The 21,963-nt window shown below is 46.9% G+C and overlaps 1 protein-coding gene across 2 annotated transcripts in view; it reads right to left on the reverse strand.

Annotated features, from left to right (window-relative positions):
- Scube2 (signal peptide, CUB domain and EGF like domain containing 2) overlaps positions 1-5,804 on the reverse strand; it is a 72,184-nt gene extending 66,380 nt beyond the window's left edge. For both annotated transcript variants that reach the window (XM_048360840.1, XM_048360841.1), the window contains exons 1-2: positions 5,675-5,804; positions 4,238-4,360 (exon numbers count right to left, since the gene is read on the reverse strand). In XM_048360840.1, coding sequence (XP_048216797.1) covers positions 4,238-4,360; positions 5,675-5,804 — 253 coding nt within the window. The remainder of the gene's footprint in view (positions 1-4,237; positions 4,361-5,674) is intronic.
- Positions 5,805-21,963: the final 16,159 nt, after the last annotated feature.

The raw sequence follows: 21,963 nt of genomic DNA on the forward strand, positions 1-21,963 counted from the left end.
CTCATATACATGAAGCCCTGGGTTCAATTCCCCAGCACCACATACATAGAAAATGGCCAAAAGTGGTGCTATGGCTCAAGTGGCAGAGTGCTAGCCTTGTGCAAAAGAAAAAAAAAAAAAAAAAAAAGAAACCAGGGACAGTGCTCAGGCCCTGAGTCCAAGGCCCAGGACTGGCCAAAAAAAAAAAAAAATTACTAAGCTAAGAAACACAGAGAAAGGAGTTATGTGTTTGAATCTTTACAATTTTAATTTCTTCTCCTTTGCCTTCTTGGAAGAAAACTTCCTTTAGCAAGAAATCCAAATTCAGATCCTTCTTCACTAGGCTAATATGAGTATTCAGAAGACAAATTCTTCTAGATTTCAACTGAAAATGACAGTACAAAGCATGTGTGTTTGCTGCTAACAGTAACTGTAGAAAAAAGGATAAGAGACTCTTTCATTTTCTCTTATACATTTTTGCATTTTGACTTTTATAACAACAATCATATATTATTTTTAAACAAATTTAAATATATAAAAGCAACAATGCCAATCATTTTTGTTTTGTTTTTATCAATTGTTATTTTAAACAATAAACTTTTCATCTGTAACAAATCAATTTTATTTATACTATGCCAAATTCAAGGACTCAGAATAAGGAAACACTTGCCAGTTGTCAATCAACATTGTTTACATATTTATCTACAAGAAATCAGTGGCATAGCTTTGTATCCCCAAAGTTGACTTCAGCAACTGGAGACATGAAATATCCACTTTTTTTTATTTTTTAAGTGAATTTTTGCCAGGTGTGGTGGCACAGGCCTGTAATCCCAGCAATTGGGAGGCTGAGGCAGGAGGATTGTGTGAGTTCAAACCAACCTGGGCTATATAGGCAGAACCTGTCTCAAAAAAATAAGATGAAACTCTTTTGTCTTCAATCTGAGTGCCAGCATATATAAACTCTAGCATGACAGGAGGGAAGGAGGAGAAAGAGAGAGAGAGAGACAGAGAGAGAGAGACAGAGAGAGAGAGAAAGAGAGAGAGAGAGAACACACAAAAAGACAAAGCAAGTGTGTGGAAATATGGCTGCCTATCTGTCTCTGGAAAAATCTGAACTTGGCTTCTGATACACAAGAGTTTCCGGAAGAACTACCAACCCACTGGCTGTGAACCTGAGCAGGAGCACAGCTCTTCTGATGGGACAGGCAGGAGCTGTGCTCCTCTGGCACAAAGCAGAGCTTCCTGAATGATTTCCCAAGGGGTGTCCTTTACCTACCCCAAGATGCAAATTCACATGTTATCCTCCCATATTCTCCTCATATTTGCTGCTGATATTTTCCTTTGCTCCTCTATTCTCTTTCTAATAAGGTTCATTTTTTTAGATCCTAATAAGTGTCATTCAGTGGCAAAGGACCTGCCTAGCATGTACAAAGGCTCCGGGCACTGAGGGAACAGAGAGGCGATTGGTCTTTGAAAGCCAGGTACAGTGGCACAATCCTGTAGTCCCCAGCACTTGCAAGGGTGAGGTGGGAAGAACCCTTGAAGCCAATAGCTTAAAATCAACCTGTGCAACATAGTGAGACCCCCCATTTCAAAAACAAACAAAAAGGGGCTGGGAATATGGCCTAGTGGCAAGAGTGCCTGCCTCGGATACACGAGGCCCTAGGTTCGATTCCCCAGCACCACATATACAGAAAACGGCCAGAAGCGGCGCTGTGGCTCAAGTGGCAGAGTGCTAGCCTTGAGCGGGAAGAAGCCAGGGACGGTGCTCCAGCCCTGAGTCCAAGCCCCAGGACTGGCCAAAAACAAACAAACAAACAAACAAATAAAAAGTTCAGCGGTTGTTGGAAATGAATTATACAACTTGGGGGGAAAGGGAAGGAAAAAACATGGGAGGAAATGAAGGAGGTGACATTGTTCAAAAAGAAATGTACGCATTACCTGATTTATGTATCTGTAATCCTGCTGTCCATGAGCTGTAGAATATTTTTAAGTAAAATAAATAAGTCCAGCTGTCTCAACTGTGCTAGGAAGACAAGGAAATGGGACTGAGGAGACGGGGCTATTACTCCAACAGTACAAAGCCTGACAGTTACCCACCTACGTGGTCAGTTACACAATGTATAGCTAGATATTTCCCTTGTATTTGTAAGACATTGAGACAGGGGCTGGGAATATGGCCTAGTGGTAAAGTGCTCGCCTCGTATACATGAAGCCCTGGGTTCGATTCCTCAGCACCACATTAACAGAAAAAAAAAAAAGACATTGAGACAAAGTACAAGTGATTGAGCTCATCTCTCATAGTCATTGTGTGTGTGTGTGTGTGTGTGTGTGTGTGTGTGTGTGTGTATGTGTGCACCAGTCCTGGGGATTGAACTCAGAGCCTGGGCACTCTTTCTGAGCTTTTTTGCTGGAAGGTATACCCTACCACTTGAGCTGTAGCTCCACTTCTGGCTTTTTGGTGGTTAACTGAAGATAAGAATCCCACAGAACTGAGACCCTCGGTTCTCAAACTCCTGAGTAGTTAGGATTATAGGTGTGAGCCACCAGCACCCAGTACATAGTCATTTGCTTAAAAAAAGAACCAAAAACTAGACACCAGTTCACACCTCACACCTGTATCCCTAGCTACTTGGAAGGCTGAGAATGGGAGGATCAAGGCTCAAGGCAGGCCTGGGAAGAAGTTTATGAGACCTAATTTCAACCCACAACTAGACACAATGGTGTGTACTTATCATCCTAAACTACATGGGAGGATGAGGATGGGAGGGTCACAATTCCAGCTCAGCCAAGTAGAAAAGGACTTTTATCTCCACTAACCTAACAACAACAACAACAACAACAACAACAACAAGCCAGAAGTGGAGCTGTGGCTCAAGGAGTAGGATGCTAACTTTGACAAAAAGAAGCCCAGAGACAGCACTCTTCAGTCCCTGAATTCAAGCCCTAAGATCATCAGATTCTCTACTGGATCAGCAATAGAACACTTGCCTAGCAAGCAGGAAGCCCTGAGTTCCAACTCCACTACTACCAAAAGTAATAATAATAGAAAGAAAGAAAAGAATGAGTTTCTACCACATAGCAGACAGCACTAGACATGACACACTGTTCCAATACCAAGAATTTCATAACTCAGAGGCCACAAGATGAAATAGTAGATAGATATAAACACTAGGTTATTAAATATCCCCAAAATAGCCATCTATTAAGTTTCCCTCCTGTCTAAAGAAGTTAATGTGTTTTTCAAAGTACTTGGATGGGATTTTCTTACTCTCTATGTAGGTTTAGGTTCTGCAAGTACTCAGATCAATTCGCACCAGAAGTAAGCCCAAATTATAAAGAGCTTAAAATCTGTTGGAGTGAAAAGGGACTATCAACATGCTTATCAGGGGCAGGACTGAAGGAAGGAGAAAAAGGTAGAGATGAATTCAATGCACCTCACATTTTAAACTCCTGGCACAAAAAGGCCAGCAGTTGGCTTCTACAAATAGGATCGAGGAGGTAGAGTTGGGATCAAGCTGGGACAGACACCTGACTTTCTTTCACCTGCAAGTTATTTGTATGATCATGGCCACAAGTCCTATGGGGTTTAGTGTCCACTATCTGTAAAATGAGTGATGGAATTGACTCCAACGTGCTCTGGTTTCCATGATCAACTTCCTCCTATGAGGGCCTCGTCTCCAACCACTTTTGAACTTCAAGATTCGAACACTGAGCTGATCCCTAGTGGGCTGCATGCAGACTTTGGGCTCCCAGATCTGAAGCACGAAGTGCTAGAGTGGCCCTCTATGCCTGTCTTTCCAGAGGAAATATGCAGCTCAAATAAGGCAAATAGCTCTAAATGCCAAGTCACCCCAAGCGTTGGAAAGGATGGAGCTTCCAGAGCTGCAGCCGAAGGCAGGGTCGCAGCTCCCAGTCTCCAGGGTTGGTGTACAAGCTGCACCAGAAACTCAGGACCAGCGCTTCGGGCAGGTATCGCTCTCGATGAGATGGCCATTTCTGCCCCCAAACTGAATGGGAGCAAAAGAAACTAAAAACATCTCTTTTTCCTTTCCAGAAGCTAGACAAAAGACTATTCCAGATAAAACTGTAGGGTCAGTTCTGGAGAAGACCTGTGCTGCTTGTCCTTTAGGGATCTGGGATGTATCTCAGAGAGCAGGGATGGGAATTGGCAGTCAGGGCAAGCCTTTCACCATCATAAGCCATCGCCACAGAGCTAATGGGCTTGGGGAGCTCCTGTGGTCCTCAGATCACTTACCTTCACAATGCCTGCCCTCTCCTTGGTAGCCAGGCTTGCAGGAGCACTTGTAGGAGGAGGGGGTGTTCTGACACAGAGCATCGGTGTGGCAGTCATCCAGCCCTTGGGCACACTCATCCACATCTGCAAAAGAGCATGGCAAAGCCCTTGGGGTGCTTCCCAAGTTGTGTATGACCTGACTTCAGCCTTCTCCAGTGTCACCTCCAACCAGCTCACCGGAAGAGGAGCCATACCTTGTCCAAACCCTTTTCCAGGTATAGCTTGCTAACCCCCCCATCAACCAGAATTACCCCCGCCATTACCAACTGGCTTTCATGACTCAGCTCTGATCACTTCTTCCTAGGAATCTACCAGAACACCCCCCACTCCCCACTCCCCCCCACACACACACACTGGATAGGAGAGCTGCCCCCACCCCGTGTTGCCACCTAGCCATCTTCTTTCCTAGCACATCTCATTTCCAGGCTGTGGCTGTCTTATCTCCACTAGACAATATCCTTTCAACAGCTCATGCCCTTGGATGCCAAGCCAGTACAGTGCCGGGCACATGAGAACAGAGTTCGTGACTGATATTTAAAAAAAAAAAAAAGGAGAAAGACCCGGGTTAGAAGAAGAAGAAAAGAATATAATCTGAAAGCCAAGTGTCTGTCTCTCGGCTTTCTTCGGTTTGCAGGAATGGGGGTAAAGCTGGCCCGGGGCTCCGTGCAAACTCCATCTTCAGCTCCAAAGGTGCAGCGCGGGAGCAGCGTGTCCGCTCGGCTCCCGTGCCCACTCCTGCCCACCCTGGCCACCTGGAAACCTGCCTGGCCCGAAGGAGCTCCCGAGTGGACCCCACTCCGCCATGTTCATTAAGACAAAAGAGTTTAAGGATCGCCAGTCAAGTGAGTGCAGCACGTCCAGAGTTCGGAGCCCAGGCCGGCGGTGGGCGGGCGGACGGACAGACGGACGGACAGGAGCTGGGGCGGGGGGGGGGGGAGAGGCTGGCAGAACTTCGCGGAAAAGAAGGGGGCGAAGCTGCCAGGGTCTCGCGGACGGACCCCCCCACCAGCCCAGCCCTCAGTTTCCCCATCCACACAATGGAAACTCTACCGCGAGGCCCCTGGACCACCAGACCTGCAGCCCCCACTCCACTCCGGGAGATCCCGGACGGCCGGGGCCGGGCGGAGCTGTCACCCGGGCCGGGTCCCCCGCGGGGCCGCACGGCTCGGGCCCCCACGACGGTGGCGTCTCGGCCTGGACGGAGGGCGAGGGCCCCGGGGAGCGAGGGGGTCCCTCACGTTCCAGCGGCGACCCTCACCCCGGTCCCGCCCGGCTGGCTCGAGGGGTGGGGGGGGAACCCCCCGCGAGGGGACCCGGCCGCCCTCCCCCGGCACGCACGCACGCACGCGCCCTCGCCCCCGGGGCCAGGTGCGCCCCCGCGGGCGGCCGGCCACTCACCCTCGGGCGGCCCGGCAGCGCGGCCCCGGCGCGGCGGGACGGCGGCCGCCAGCAGCAGCGGCGGCAGCAGCAGCAGCAGCGGCAGCAGCGCGCGGGCCGCCCCGGGACGGCCGCGGCCCGCGACCCCCATGGAAGGCGCGGCGCGGGCGGGCGGGCGGCGGCGGCGGCGGAGCGCGGGCGAGCGCGGGCGAGCGCGGCGGCGGCGGCGGCGGCGCGGGGAGGTGAGTGCGGGCGCCCTGCCCGCCGCGCGCTGACACCCCGGCCGCGCCCCGCCCGCCCCCCGAGCCCCGGCCTCATTTTCACACGGTCCTCCGGGTCGGGCAGTGCCGCCCCGCCCGCCCTGCCCCTCCCCGTCCCGGGAAGAGGGGGGCGCGGCCGCCGCGGCCCTGAAGGGGCTCCGGTCACCTCCCTCCCTCCCCCGCACAGTCCCCGCACCCGCCCCGCTCTGCCCTACAACTTGACCCAGCCCCTCCCGCACGGCCCGGCCCGACCACCGACCGGGGTTCCCGCCAGCCTGAAGTGCCCCGTGACGGGGCGGCCAGCGGGTCCTGCGTGGGACCCCAGCGCCACAGCCGGCTTGGGGCCATTTCCACCCACTTCTCACCCCCACCACGCGTGGACACGGGTAATTGAGTGGAGGGGGCCACCCCAGTCTCTTGCTCACCCCCACCACACTCTCTGTGCCCTTCTCCTGAGTGTGCCCGGCCCAGGCCCTCTGGGATTCCCCACGCCCCCCAGGGCATTGGACCCTTGGCCCACGAGTGGGGCACCCCACCCCTGTCCCCAACACTGCAGGACTCGGAATCCCTGCAGAAGAGTCTCGTCCCTCTGAAACCCCAGGTGAAGGACCTTCAGAGAAGCCTCAACCATGGGGGCGGGGGGGGGGGTGGCAAAAGGGTCTAGGGGTCAAGGGTGCGCCACCAAGGACAAGAGACAGGCTCCAGCTTTGCCTAGGGCACGGGGGACAGTTAGGACCACCTGAACTCCTAAACACCAGGTTTGACCAGGAGTGAAAAGAGGCTGGGACCTGACACCTGGATACAAGCTACACGCCCTTTCAAGGTCACACAGCACACGCTCCCCTAGGCACAGGTGGCCGGAGCCCACAGCCCTCTGCCCCCCTCCAGAAGCAGAATCAATACCATACTCAAGAGATATCAGTGTTCTCTAGTGAGCTTCTCTATGCAGCCGTTATTCCATTTTCACCTATGAATAGATACATACATATTCATGTGTGTATATCTATATACACAAATTCCTTTGGTGATTAGAATATAATCTATATTCTGAATCATCTAAATATCACACTCACACATACAACCACCTAAGCCAGGCCTTGGTGGTCACTCCTGTAATCCTAGCCATTCAAAACGCTGAGATCGGAGGACTGCAGTTTGAAGCCAGCCCAAGCCATTAGAGTCCAGGGGGTTCTTATCTCCAATGAACCAGCAAGAAGCCAGAAATGAAGCTGTGGCTCAAGTAGCAGAGCGCCAGCCTTGAGCACGCGCATGCACACACACACTCCACCTAGCTAAATACAAAAACACATGTCTTCTTGGTCCCTCTCCTGTAGCTCCCAGCCTCAGCGCCTCTGTCTGCAGCCACAGCCTGTAGATTGGCCAAGCTGGCCCAGCGGTACTACTTGGGCCACTGCTGCTTGTTGGCGAATCTGAGAAAATCACTTTTCAGTGGTTGTTTTTCTTGTGACCTTTTCAGCCACAGCAAGGCAAGCAGGTTGCATCCCTTTTTCTGTCTTCAGTTCTTCCCTCCTACCCTTTTTGTGTTTGGTAGGGAGAGAGACACTCAGCTATTTCTAGTCATAAGGGTGTTGTGTTTTTTTAATACATTTGTAAATCTTCACTTAGTGAAACCTTCGCTCCGCCTTTGTCTTTGTGTCCTTAATGGTAGCCATAAATTACTGCCTTCTTTTCTTGCTGCTGCATCAGGCTTCATTGCTTTTGAAATGATCAAAGTTATTTCTTTTAAAATCCAACTAGAAACTGCCCATTGTGTGGCACAGAGCTCTTTAGCTCCAGTCAAAGCATATAAATATATAAAGCTGCCCATTAAACTCTAGGGAGCCGCCTCCAGTCCTCTTGTCCCTGGTAAAGACAGAAGACCTTGCTGTTCTTTCTCCTGTTTCTCCAAGTTTGTGTAGCGGCAGGAATACAAATTCAGAATAAGGCCTAGTGCTTTTTGCCTTAGAGGGTCATGTTTCCCTGAAAAGTTCACCACTGGCACAGATCTCAAAAAATGTTCTGAATCCTATTTTGTTTGCCCTGACTTCCATACAAGCATGCTTTCCTCTGGTTGGCTCCCAGACTCCTGGGCAACCTTGCTGACACTTGAAATTAAAGTCAATATGTTTTACAACTGGGAATTTCCATAGGGGAAAGGCAGGCCCCAGGGGGGAAATGGTGTTCAACTGTCACTGCTTTCAGTGTCAAGAGGGACCTGGTTGGCTCTGCCTAGCTGCTGTCTGCCCTCTATTGTCCAACTGTGGTCCCCAGCAACTTCTCAGACAGGCCACAGACAGAGACTGGACAGAGGCGGAATTGCCCCACCACCCCCAGGCAGCGAGGCTAGTAAAGCAGGCCTGAGGGGGCAGTCTCACCACACTTTTGAGCTTCTGCCAAGCTTGAAGAAAGACTGGAAGTGTCCTGTAACCAGATTAAACTTGGCGTTCCCCAGGGACCGTTCACTGCTCATCTTTGCAACTCCTGAGCAGCTTCTGAAGGACTGGTTACCTGCTCCCTAGGGAAGCTCTACTTCCCATGGTACATGGGCCCTTGCTTTTCTTCCTATCCTCTCCATCATCTTTTGGGGATTCTCTATGTCTTTTCCTGGAAAGGAGAATTTCTTCTCTTGATTGCATAACATGGATCATCAGTCTGGAGTGTCCCTTAGCGTCAGCCCCAGGCATCCTATCTACTGGATGCTACCTTGGTCTCCCATAAGTCCTTCCACCTAGACATGCTCAGAACAGAGCTCATGGTCTTCCTCAACGCTGCTCTTTCTCAAGCACAGCTTGAGAGTCCTGGCAGTCACATGGCCTCCATTCTCTCCTTTCTCATAGCATCGAAACAAGATTATCATTTCTGCCTTTTTCTATTGCCCTGACCGGCCTCTTCTTGCTCTGTGTCTGATGCCTGAGCTCAGGGCCTCACCTGGTTGCTGCTCCTGCCTAGAACTCCATCCCCCTTCAGGACAGGATAACTAATCTAGGGGGTCCCCCAGCTCCTTTGGTACAACCACTCTGGGGAGCAGATCTTCTAGACCTAGTAAGAGTGGACCATGCCTGCCCCCTTCTACATCTAAACATGATCAAGGAAAAAGAATGCATCTGGTCCCCAAAAGACATATATAGGATGGTGCCCAACAGCTGAATTTTCACTAGCACACAACCAGAAATAAATCAAATACCTGCCACCTAGAGAATGAACAAATCATGGGCTAGTTATTCACTGGAATAATAGGAAGCAATAACAGGCATGTCATGACCATCCGGTGGAGTAGAAGAAGCCAAGGTGCAAATAATTCCAGGGTGTGTAATTTCACTTCTATGCAGTTTAACAGTAGGCAGAGCTAAAGATAAGGGTCAGAATGGTGGTTCTTTCTGGGGATGGGTATCCTAAAAAGAACTATGTCAGAACCTTCTAGAATACTGGATGATCTATATCTCCATCTTTGTGGTGACTATTTGGTTTTAGATATATGTAAATATTTGTTGGACTGTTGTTTTAAGTTTAATGTGCTTTGCCATAGGTATGTTTTTACTAAAGAATTTGAAATAAAAATTGCCTACCCAAAGACTAGTAATGCAATCCCATTCTACCTTTCCATTCTTCTTTCCTGCCACTCCGTTACTCCAGCAATGTCAAACCTGGTCCTCGCCCTGCACTGGTGGCTCACACCTATAATCCTAGCTACTCAGGAGGCTGAGATGTAAGAATCAAGGTTTGAGGACAGCCTGGGAAAGAAAGTCCAAGAGACTCTCATCTCCAATTAAATGGCAAGAAGCCAGAAGTGGAGGAGTGGTTCAAATGGTAGAGCCCCAGGCTTGAGCAGAAAAATCTCAGGCTAGCCCACAGCCCAGAGTTTAAAAGAATATTGTCACCAGGCCCTGATGGCTCACACCTGTAATCCTAGCTTCTCAGGAGGCTGAGATCTGAGGATCACAATTTGAAGCCAGCTCAGGCAAAAAAAGCCAGAAGTGGCACTATGGTTCAAGTGGTAGAGTGCTAGCCTTGAGCAAAAGAAGCTCAGGGACAGTATCTGGGCCCTGAGTTCAAGCCCCAGGACAGCCAAAAAAAAAAAAAGAATATTTCTCTACTAGATGGAGGCATAGCTTAATTGATAGAGCACTGGCCAATGAGCAAAAGTGTCAGGTACCAGGTTTGAGTCCCAGTCTTGGACCTAAGACAAAAAAGAAAAAAAAAGAGGGAAAAGAAAAGAATATTATCCTAATGTTCCATCTCAGATCATAAAATGTATCATTTCCCCACAAAATCATTTTTAACTCATCAAAATTTATAGCTTTGTTTTTTCTTTTACCAGTACCAGAATTTGAACTCAGGGCCTCAGGCTTGCTCAGCTTGCACCCTCCCACTTGTGACTTCCTCTAGCCTGGCACCTGGTGGGTTAATTGAAGCTGCGTCTCCTGGTCCTCCTGCCTCCGCCGCTGAAGTGTTGCCACCACGCTCGGCCTTTATAGGTACTCATTCCTATAACTTCAGTTATGAGGAAGAATTAATTTTAACACTGTCTTCCTCATTAATGAGGCCTCATATAAGAATGTTTTCCCCCATCTCACACAACAACTTTTATGTTTGATTTCTATTTCCAAGTCTGCAGATATTTGCTTTGTGATGCTCTGGCATGTTTAAGCACCAGAGTTTCTAAACTTTCCAAGGACTTCTTACACTCCACATTCTGCTTTATCACAGTGTCAAGGTGTTTGCTGACCGAGTTTACTGTCTGAGTGCCAGCAGCTCCTGCCTCAGTGCTAAGGCCAGAGAATGAATATTGGTTCAGACATCACCGGAATGGGCAGACAAGCCAGCTTCCTACTGCGCAGCTCCACATGGGCCCGTGCAAACTCCCTTTCTTCTGTGGCCAGTGCTGCCACCACAGTCTCAAACTGACAGCCAGGGCCCAGGGCCTGGCCCAGCTGCCTGGAGGCCCCGCTGAGCTGTGTATTCTCAGGCAGCAGGCCTGAGCCTATGTGTGGCCGCACAGCCATTCAAAGTGTTTCCACGACTCACATGCAGACTCTGCCATCCCAGCAGATTTCATTTCTAAGACAGAAGTTTGTCTGGGTGACGTGACACACGCCTAGGGTCCCAGCACTGGAGAGGCTGAGACAGATTGTGCTATCTGCTGTGACTGTTTCAAATAAACAAGAAAACACACACACCCCTTCAAGACTGACGATGACAGCTTACCTTCTGAAAACATGACCCTATCTGCCTAATACACAGGATTTATATAGTGAAGTCATGAGTACAGCAGTCAACTAAGCGAAAATAGAAGCATGAAAGTTTAAAGAGAGGAAATATTGCACATGATTGGTGGAAAACCCAAATTAACTTTAAAAAAAAAGACTACTATAGCGAGAAGAAAACACAAACAACAGGGAGCAAAAGCATTATACAAAAAAACAAGACGTTTGAGGGGGAGTAAATACTCTGTGCTAGCAACAAAAATGATTTTAAATATCTGGCATTAAACTTAGCAGGTAACACTCAAGACCCATGTGGGAAAACATTCTAAAACATTATTCAACACAATCCAAAAAGAAACTTGAACAAGTGAAAATCCAACATGTTCCTGGATAGGAATATCTAGTACTGAAAAGGTATGAGCTCTCCACAACTTTATTAAAAATGTTTAATGTGGGGCTGGGAATATGGCCTAGTGGCAAGAGTGCTTGCCTCATATACATGAAGCTCTAGGTTTGATTCCTCAGCACCACATATATAGAAAACGGCCAGAAGTGGCACTGTGGCTCAAGTGGCAGAGTGCTAGCCTTGAGCAAAAAGAAGCCAGGGACAGTGATCAGGCCCTGAGTCCAAGCCCCAGGACTGGCAAATAAAATAAAATTTTAATGTGAGCCAGGCACCAATTATTCATGCCTATAACCCTAGCTTCTCAGGAGACTGAGATCTGAGGTTCATGGTTCAAAGCCAGCCCAGGCAGGAAAGTCTGTGAGACTCTTATCTCCAATTAACCAACAAAAAGCTGGAAGTGGAACTGTAGCTCAAGTGGTAGAGTGCTAGCCTTGAGCACAAAAGCTCAGGGGCAGTGACCAGACCCTGAGTTCAAGCCCCAGGAGTGGCACAAAAAAAAGAGATTAAATGAATATACAAACAAGCTTTCCACTTACTGGGCAAATGATTCTAAAGTTCAGCTAGAAAAAGGATGGGAGACATATTAATAAAACAAAATGTGAAAAGGCAGGATGATGTCAGGGGAATTGGGTCAACACTTCTAAATGTTAAGGGACCTTTTGAAGCCTTGGTGATGGGAACAGTATGTAGAGACAGGCCAGCAAGTGGGGAGGGCCATCATAACCAGAAATAGCCTCAAAATCATACAGGGATGCAACACAGCAAGGCTGACTTCTCCAGCCCCCAGAAAAAATACGAACAACCAAGTAAATGGTAACAGCGCAAAAAAATGGTGTTGAGTCTATTCCTCAGCCCTCACTAGATTCACTTCAAATGGATAAAAGCATTTAATTTGGGGGGAAAAAAACAACTCAAAAATAACTACAAAAGAAAAAGTAGCAGTAGGAATACCTTTCATGTTGTGGTGAGAAAATTTCCTATCATCTGAAATCCAAAAGCCATTAAACATCAGTCAACTCAATGGTTCAAAATTAAATAAAAATACCATATATGCTGGGGATATGGCCTAGTGGCAAGAGTGCTTGCCTTGTATACGTGAAGCCCTGGGTTCAATTTCCCAGCACCACATATATAGAAAACGGCCAGAAGTGGCGCTGTGGCTCAAGTGGCAGAGTGCTAGCCTTGAGCAAAAAAGAAGCCAGGGACAGTGCTCAGGCCCTGAGTCCAAGGCCCAGGACTGGCAAAAAAAAATTAAAAATTTAAAAAAATTTAAAAAATTAAAAATTGACGTATGATTATAACTATGTATGTAGGGTTCCATGAGATATTTCAATAATTCTATATAATGTGGATGATCAAATAAGGGAACTAGCAAATCCATTACCTCATATATTTGTTCTTCTTATTGGGAATGTTTGGAATTGACAGTTTATCCCACACACAGACCTTCTCAGGCAAAAGGTTGCCTATACAAAGCTCTTCTCACAGTATTGTTTGCTATAGTAAAAGGTTAGAAGCTGGGGATATGGCCTAGTGGCAAGAGTGCCTGCCTCGGATACACGAGGCCCTAGGTTCGATTCCCCAGCACCACATATACAGAAAACGGCCAGAAGCGGCGCTGTGGCTCAAGTGGCAGAGTGCTAGCCTTGAGCGGGAAGAAGCCAGGGACAGTGCTCAGGCCCTGAGTCCAAGGCCCAGGACTGGCCAAAAAAAATAAATTTAAAAAAAAGGTTAGAAACAACTCACTAGGTCTCTGGTGGCTCACACTTATTATCCTAGCTACTTAGCTACGGTGATCTGAGGATTGCAGTTCGAAGCCAGCCCAGGCAAGAAAGTCCCTGAGACTTTTATTTGCAATTAACCACCAGAAAACCCGAACTGAAGCTGTGGCTTAAACTGGTAGAGTTTTAGCCTTGAGCAGAAAAGCTCAGGGACAGCTCCAAGGCACTGAATTCCAGCCCCACAACCAAGAACAACAACAAAAAGATTAAGAACAATTCAAAAGGCCATTGATAAAGGGCTAGAAATATAAAGTACATGACACTCACAAAACGGAACATTATGCCACTGAAAAAATAAATGGAATTGGATGCCAGTGGCTCAGATCTGTAATCTTAGCTCCTCAGGAAGCCGAGCTCTTAGGATCGTGAATGAAAGCCCAGGCAGCAAAGTCCATGAGTGTCTTATCTTCAATTAACCACCAAAAGCCAGAAGTGAGCTATAGCTCAAATGTTAGAGTGCTAGCTTTGAGAAAAAAAATCTCAGGGATAGTACCCAGGCCCCTGAGTTCAAGCCCTAGGTTTGGCAAGTGTGCACACATGCAGGTATACACACACACACACACACACACACACACACACACACACACGGAAGGATTCTACATTCATTCAAATGTTCTAGTGTGGAAAGATTTGTCAAGAAACTTTGCAAGCAATATTAAAGAATATAGCTTTTTTTTGTTTTTGTTTGTTTTGTTTTGCCAGTCCTGGGCCTTAAACTCAGGACCTGAGTCCTGTCCCTGGCTTCTTTTTTTGCTCAAGGCTAGCACTCTGCCACTTGAACCACAGCACCACTTCTGGCCATTTTCTATATATGTGGTGCTGAGGAATCGAACCCAGGGCTTCATGTATATGAGGGAAGCACTCTTGCCACTAGGCCATATTCCCAGCCCTAAAGAATATAGCTTTAAGTGGGGAAATGTGAACACTTTGGTGCCTTTTATGTCAAGAAAGAAGAAAAACAAGAATCTATATTTGTGTTTGCTTGTATATACTCAAAGAATTTCTAAAAAGATGTATAGGAAATGAAGAAAGTGGTGCTAGTGAAGGGATGAGCCCCTGGTAATGAAGGTTAAAGACAGGAGGGACATTCTGTGGTTATCTCTGCACTTTTTAGCTGCTGACAATGTTAATATATTGTCATAAAAAGAGGAGGAGAACCAGAGTGGAGGTGATTTTCATGATCACCAAACTGACAACTGAATGAAGTTCCAATCTCAACCAATTTTGAAAAACAAGAAATTCCTATGGCCCTTTCTTTCTTTTCTTCCTTCCTTCCTTTCTGTCTCTCTCTTTCTTTTCTTTTGTTCCTTTTTCCTTTCTTTTTTTTTTGGCCAGTCGTGGGCCTTGGACTCAGGGCCTGAGCACTGTCCCTGGCTTCTTCCCGCTCAAGGCTAGCACTCTGCCACTTGAGCCACAGCGCCGCTTCTGGCCGTTTTCTGTATATGTGGTGCTGGGGAATCGAACCTAGGGCCTCGTGTATCCGAGGCAGGCACTCTTGCCACTAGGCTATATCCCCAGCCCCCTTTTTCCTTTCTTCCATCCTCTTTTTCTTTCTTTTTTTTCCCTTTCTCTCTGTCTCTCTCTGTGTCTGTTTGTGTCTATCTGTCCTTCTCTTTCTCTACCTTCCTTTCTTCCTCCATTGGGACTTTTAAATGTAAGATTTGCTCACAGTTCATTTTTAGCCACAGAGTTCATTGTTGACTTTCTTCTCTTGCCTTAGAATTAATAACTCCATCATGGTGAATTATTGTTCTGGACCAAGTTAGGCTAAATAGACAACGGATAACATCTTTTAAATTCTTGTGGGAACATTGGTAACTTGCCTGCAGCTGTGGGAAGATAATAAAGAATCAAAATACACACACATACACACATGTACAACACTTTGGTCAGTGTGATTTTTATGTGATAAAAGTCATCATATAAGATTACAGATAATAGAAATGTTGTAATCCTTTTAAATGAGCTCATAGAGCTAGTTAGTAAGATAACAAGGTAAGATGTCACCTGTGATTCCCTGCAATTATCTGTTATCTGTGTTGCAATTTTATTGCCAATAACTGACAATGCTCTTTCACTTAATAATAGGTCAACACAAAGCCAGCTTGTCAACCATTTATCTTTGAAATAGTTCATGCCAGTGTTCAAAGGCAAAGAAAAATGTCGTTCATAAATCTTAGATGAAAACCTGGGCAGCACATGTGATGGAAGAATCGGGAACTTTACAGAAACAAATCTGTAGCAAAAGGAGCCCTGCTTCCATCTTGCCACCCTGATACAAAGGGTGTGTGTGTGTGTGTGTGTGTGTGTGTGTGTGTGTGTGTGTGTGTAAGTTTCTGTGGGAATATGCATTACCTTTGTAATTAGTGTCTGGCACTCTGGTGGTCCACTTCTGTAATCCTAGCTATTCAGCAGGCTAAGATCTAAGGGTCATGGTTCAAAGCCAGCCCAGTCTGGAAAGTCCATGAGGCTCTTATCTCCAACTAACCACCGAAAGCTAGAAGTGGTAAAGTGCCAGCCTTGAGCATGCCAGTCCTTGAGTTCAAGACCTGGTGCCAGCACCTCCCCTGAAAAAAAAAAAAAAGAAAGGAAAGATGGAAAATGTAAACAAATATAGGCTGAGCATTCAAGCAGACCTGCTTGAATTCAAGTCACCTGGTTTGTGAACGTGCATTCTGCCATGTATTTTCTGGAGCATCTTGGGCAGGTTGCTTTCATCTTTCTGAGTCTGTTTCCCATTGGTGTTCAGGATAATCATGTCTCCTTTGCAGGATTGCAGGGTGGTGTTTGAGGTACCAAGTTCCAGCTCTGATACATAGAAAGCACATAGGAAAAGGAATTTCCCCTCCCCACTCCCCCACCCCCGGAAATTCACCTCCTGGGTGAGGAGACTCATGGAAGACAAGCTAAGCTGGGGGTCTTGGTTCCTCAGTTCCCTCACTGGGCTATTCAATGAATGTGCCAAAGAACAGACATTTGCCACTGCTTGTTGGAACCCGATTATTAATCTGTACCCATGGCGTGATTTAATTAGGAAGCCTGGAATTGTTGGAGATAAGCTAGCAGTGTCCAGATCCTAGAAGGGTGTCTCCCTTATTGAACTAGTGAGGTCTCAGGGCAGGAAACCAAAATGGTTCTAGATAGTTAATGCAGAGAAGCGTACAATAGAGAGAACTGAGAGTCTGAAAAATGATGAAGAACTGGAGGGGTGCATTGTAGGCTGGGCTTTCAGGAAGGATACCCAGAAGATACCCAACCTGGACCCAATGGTGAAGCCATGCATCTGCAGCTGTGAATTCACACACAGAACTTGAACCACACTTGTTAGCCATGTAAGCTTGGTCATGTCCCTTAATCCCTCAAGCATCAAGACAAGGAAGCTGTCATCCCAGCAACTGCTTCTCTGCACCTCTTAGCTGGCTAATAGACTCATCTCTAGAATCTTCCTAATACACAAAAACAAACAAAGCCAAAAATCAGCCAGAAAATAGCCTGTGCCTCACTGTGACCTTTCAACGCTCACAGGATTAGCAGAAAATAAGTCATATCCAGAACCTGAGATGCAAGGGAGTCTAGAAATGTTATATTATAGCTCATCAAGCGTGATGCTGGTGGGTCACGCCTGTAATCCTAGCTACTCAAGAGGCTGACATCTGAGGATCGCAGTTCAAAGCCAGCCCAGGCAAGAAAATCCGTGAGACTCTTATCTCCAATTAACCACCAGAAAACCAGAAGTAGTGCTGTGGCTCAAGTGGTAGAATGCTAGCCTTGAGCTGAAAAGCTCAGGGACAGGCTCCCAGGTCCAGAGTTCAAGCCTCATGACCGACAAAAGGAAAGGAGTCAGTGATAACTGTCACCTAAACTAAAGCATCACAGAATATTTGAAACCTTGGCAAATACCTTTTTGTGTTGTATGCACCCAAAGACCAGACAAGGCTTTAAACTAATTGTACTCATTATGGTCTCCACCCAGAACCCTACACAGACCCTAGAAATGAGGCCAAAGATGAAGATTTACTCAAACCAAAAAGATGCTTGTGGTATCATTAAACTTAAAAAAACAGCACATTAGCAGATGCTGTGCACCTAAAATCCCATCATCAAAATTGGACACAGAAATGATACATGTGCATAGGGAAAAAAAATAAAGCCTGAAAGATATACACCAACATGTTTGGAGAGGGATTATTTTCCCCTCTCATTTGTGTCTGTTTGTAGTTCGTTTGTCTGATGTCCACGCATCTCCCCAAATCTTCCAGAATTGCAGATTCATCCTTCCTCTGACATTTAAACACAAGTGGCTGGTGTCTTCACTCCGTAGAGTAGGCACTTTCCCAGGTCCTCCCCACACCGCTGACTTCCAGGCTAGATCTCATGTTCGCGCCTGTTTCCTCTTCCTGCAGCTCTTGACGTTCCCTGGCATCCTGCTCTCCGCAGCTGTTCCCTTCTCTCTGTCCCCAGTTAACCCAAACCCGGAACCCTTTTCCTTGGTGTCCTCCAAGGAACAGCTTACACCAGGTGTCGCCGAGGGGTCCCTAGATCCATGTCCTTGTAGCCCTTGCTTCTAGAAGATTCTCCCTGGCCAATCTTCTCTCCACCAGGCCTCGCATGCAGGGAGGAGGATGGTGGATGGCCTCACTTCTGCTGTCAGGACCTACTTGGGGTCCTTGTCTGCCACCAAGCTACCAAGTTACTCATGGTTTTCATTTTCTACTGTACAGAATGATGCCTGTCTCTGGAACCTGTGTTTTGTGGTAGGAAAATCTTGACTTTGCCTATTTAAGAGATTGCCAAGCAATCTTTCACCTCCTCTAACTTGAACAAGCAGCTGAAGTCAGTCTGCTTGTTTCCTTCCCACTACTGTTTATGACGGTACATTTTCTGTGATGACTATGCATTGCTTTTGTAACTGAGTCGTCTTAAGTAACAGAAAGGAATCATGGGGCTGGGGATAAAGCATGGTTGTAGAACATTTGTCTAGTGTGCAAAAGTTCTGGGTTCAATCCCTGGCACTGTTAAAAGAGACAAAGAAAAGAAAGTGAAAGAGAAGGCATGGGGGAAGCTGGGAATAGATTCAGTCCCATCCTTTCTTTTTCAGTTTAGTTTGTTTTATGTGCATACTGGGGCTTGAACTCAGGGTCTCAGGCTCCCAACCTGGCATTTTCCCTTAAGGCTGGCACTCTACCACTTGAGCCACAGCTTCACTTTTTTTTTTTTTTTTTTGCCAGTTCTGGGCCTTGGACTCAGGGCCTGAGCGCTGTCCCTGGCTTCTTTTTGCTTAAGGCTAGCACTCTGCCACTTGAGCCACAGCACCATTTCCAGCTTTTTCTGTGTATGTGGTGCTGAGGAATCGAACCCAGGGCTTCATGCATGCTAGCAAGCACTCTTTACCGCTAAGCCACATTCCCAGCTCTCAGCTTCACTTTTTGCTGGCTAATTGGAGATAAGAGTCTCAAACATTTCTGCTTTGGGCTGACTTCAACCTCGATCCTCAGATCTCAGCCTCCTGAGTAGCGAGGATTACAGGTGTGAGCCACCAGTGCCTGGCTAGCATTGTTCATTTTGTTTTCCTCACCAGCACAAGTGCCATCCCAGAACCTGTGCTCAACACCTACTTGACAAAAACTTCGGAGAGAAGAAACAGGCCAGCTAAGAAACCACAGGAGCCTAACTGTCCTGATGCCCTAGTCAGCTTTGTTATGTTCTACTAACATCAGTGGATAAGTAGAGGTGATTCTAGGATCAAATGTACAAGTGCCTGCCCTCAGGGCAGGCCTGTGACTTCCCAAGCCACTATTTGGGGAGGAGCCACAAGGGAAAACCTTTAATTTTGAACCACCTAAAAGCCTACCCTATTGGATAATAAAACCTCAGGCCCTACCAACTTTGATGCAATATGTTCTTATCCCAGCTGCCCAGCTCGTCCCTTGAGGTGTACTGTCTCCTCTGCTTAGGCAGCCAGGCTTTTTCTCCTGAACTGCCTGCTCACTCCACAGTTCTCTCCAGGAGCATACTGTTACTTCTCATAAAAGGCTCTTTCTTTTCACAATAAAAGTCTCACTATTGTGCTTTCCTTTGCTTGACCATCTGCCCTCTGCCTTACTGGAATACTGGAATGATACTCTAATTTTAGATACTGTTGTCCAAGAACCAGTGAACATCTGGGACACCAATGATAACAGTCCTTTCTTAGAAAATTGCTTTCTTTCCCTAGATGTGGTCATCAATGCAAACCAGATTTCTAAAAGACCTATCTTTCAGAGAGATGTAAGAAAAAGACAAGAAGGGGGCTGGGAATGTGGCTTATTGGTAGAATGCTTGCCTAGCATGCATGAAGCCCTGGGTTCGATTCCTCAGCACCACATAAACAGAAAAAGCCGGAAGTGGAGCTGTGGCTCAAGTGGCAGAGTGCTAGCCTTGAGCAAAAAGAAGCCAGGGACAGTGCTCAGGCCCTGAGTTCAAGGCCCAGGACTGACCAAAAAAAGAAAAGAAAACGGCACGTAAAAGAAGAAATTTCTAGGCCTAAGACATGTCATGTTGCAAAGGGAATTGCTATATTCTTAGAAAAGGAGTAAGAATTTATCTAGAAAAAAGAAGAGTCATAACTTATACCTCTAAGTGAAATCTATTTCCTTCTAAGAGCAATTCCCAGGACTCTCTGAATTGTTCTGGGCGGGGGGTGGGGGGGCAGTTTTCGTCACCAGATGAAGCAACCCTACCCGAGCTGGGTCACCCACCTGTGTCTTTTGCTCTCACTGTGTGCCACACAAATGTGTATGTTGAAGCTCTGCCCCCTAATGTGGCAGTGAGGGGGAAGGGGTCTTTGGGAATTAACCCAGATTAGATCATGTCATGTGGGTGGAGCCTTGGTAAATGGATTAGGGTCCCAAGAGAGCTTGATTCCCCCACTCTTTCAGGTAAAAAAGGGGGCTGAAGGAAGAGGAAGTGGGCCCTCACCACACACCAAATCAGCAAATCAGCTTGCTCTTAAGACTTCTCAGCCTCCTGTTGGTTGTTTAAACTACTCAGTTTGGCAGCCTTTGGAAAAAAGATACACATCTCTATGCCCAGGATTTAGAGTGTGTGTTTAAGCAAAGGAAAACACTCCATTTGTGTTTGCCACCTGGGAGTATCCAATGGCCGTAACTCAGAGGTGCCCAAGTGTTTGTTGTACAAAGAGGTTTCATTGTAACATTTCTATGCATAACCTCAGCTCCTCTATCACTCTTACCCCACTTTCCCTTCTTAAAAAAACATCTTTTTTGGTGGGTCATGGGGCTTGAACCCATGGGGCAGGACCTTGGCACTGTCCCTGTGTTTTTCTGCTCAAGGTTAATGTTCTACCACTTTCTTCAAACAATCTTAACAGGTTTCATCATTCTATATTTTTGTACATGCAAATGAAAGGTCACTGACTTCTTGCTCTTCTAGTTGCCTGGCTATGAGACGGCCCTCTAACTGCAGTCCTGGGCATCCCCACTCTGTGGCCATCCTGAATCGGAGCTGGATGGGTGGTGAATGGCCTTCCACCGGCCATGTCTCCCAGGACCTGACGAGAAACACATCATGTCAGCCCCAGGACAGTTGGCTGTGTCACATCAGTTAGGGTCTGAGAGGGCTGAAGAACCAGTCAGTAGTTTAGCCAAAGAGCTTCTGCGCACAACCACAGAGCTGGTGGCTCTTGCCTCTTATGTGGGGATAGCTCTTAAGTCTGCAGAACAACAGGGCAGCTGCTGGGAAGAAAGCTGGGCTGAAACAGGAAAGAGGGAAGACCAAGTACGCAGACCACCACCTGTGCCTCTTTCTGCCTGACCAGGACTGGTTACATGACCCTGCCTAGCTCCTGAAAGTCCTGGAGAATATATGTGAGGAAAAGGATGGTGAGTCAATGTAAGGACCCCTGTCAGGAAATGGTGATCGTTACTATTATATGGATGTAACTGAGAGTCCTGACAAAATGATTCTCTCAAAGGCTTTCTTTCTGGTTTTGTTTTGCCTCTTTAATTATAAGGCATGTTTTGCTGCTTGAAAGATTTAAGAATATTTTTTCCACCACACTGGGCCTCCTCAAGAACAAAGCAGAGAACAGGACAGTCCCTGCAATTGCCCTCTTTAAGGTCAGGCAGATCCTAAACCCCATCCCTAAGGAATGTCCCTTAGAACTAGGATGTCCAACTCATCCTGGTTTCTTTAGGAGTTACCAGATTTTACCACAGATTGTCCTGCATCCTGGGACCCTTAGTCTCAGAGGAACAGCCTACGTAAAAGGGTGATGAACCAGACCTAAAGAATTTGGAACAACTACAACAACATGCATTTGTTAATTGCTTTTTTTTTTTTTTTCAGTGCTGGGGATTGAAGCCAGGGCCTCACACATGCTAAGCATGTGCTCTGTCACTAAGCTACATCCAAGCCTCTGCTGGGAAATAATGGTTTTATTGGAAGTAATAGTTTTATTGAGATATAAATCACATGTCATAGATTTCACCACTTTAATGCATAGAAGTCAATGGTGTTCGTATATTTACAGAGTTGTGCAGGCCATCATACTGACTTTTAGAACATTTTATTGCCCCAGAAAGAAACCCCAAATCCACAAGTCTTACTCCTCATCTCCTTTCTGCCCCTGCAGATGGGCCTATTGTGGGAATTTCATATG

This window comes from Perognathus longimembris, chromosome 13, assembly GCF_023159225.1.
Source record: "Perognathus longimembris pacificus isolate PPM17 chromosome 13, ASM2315922v1, whole genome shotgun sequence".
Lineage (NCBI taxonomy): Eukaryota > Metazoa > Chordata > Mammalia > Rodentia > Heteromyidae > Perognathus > Perognathus longimembris.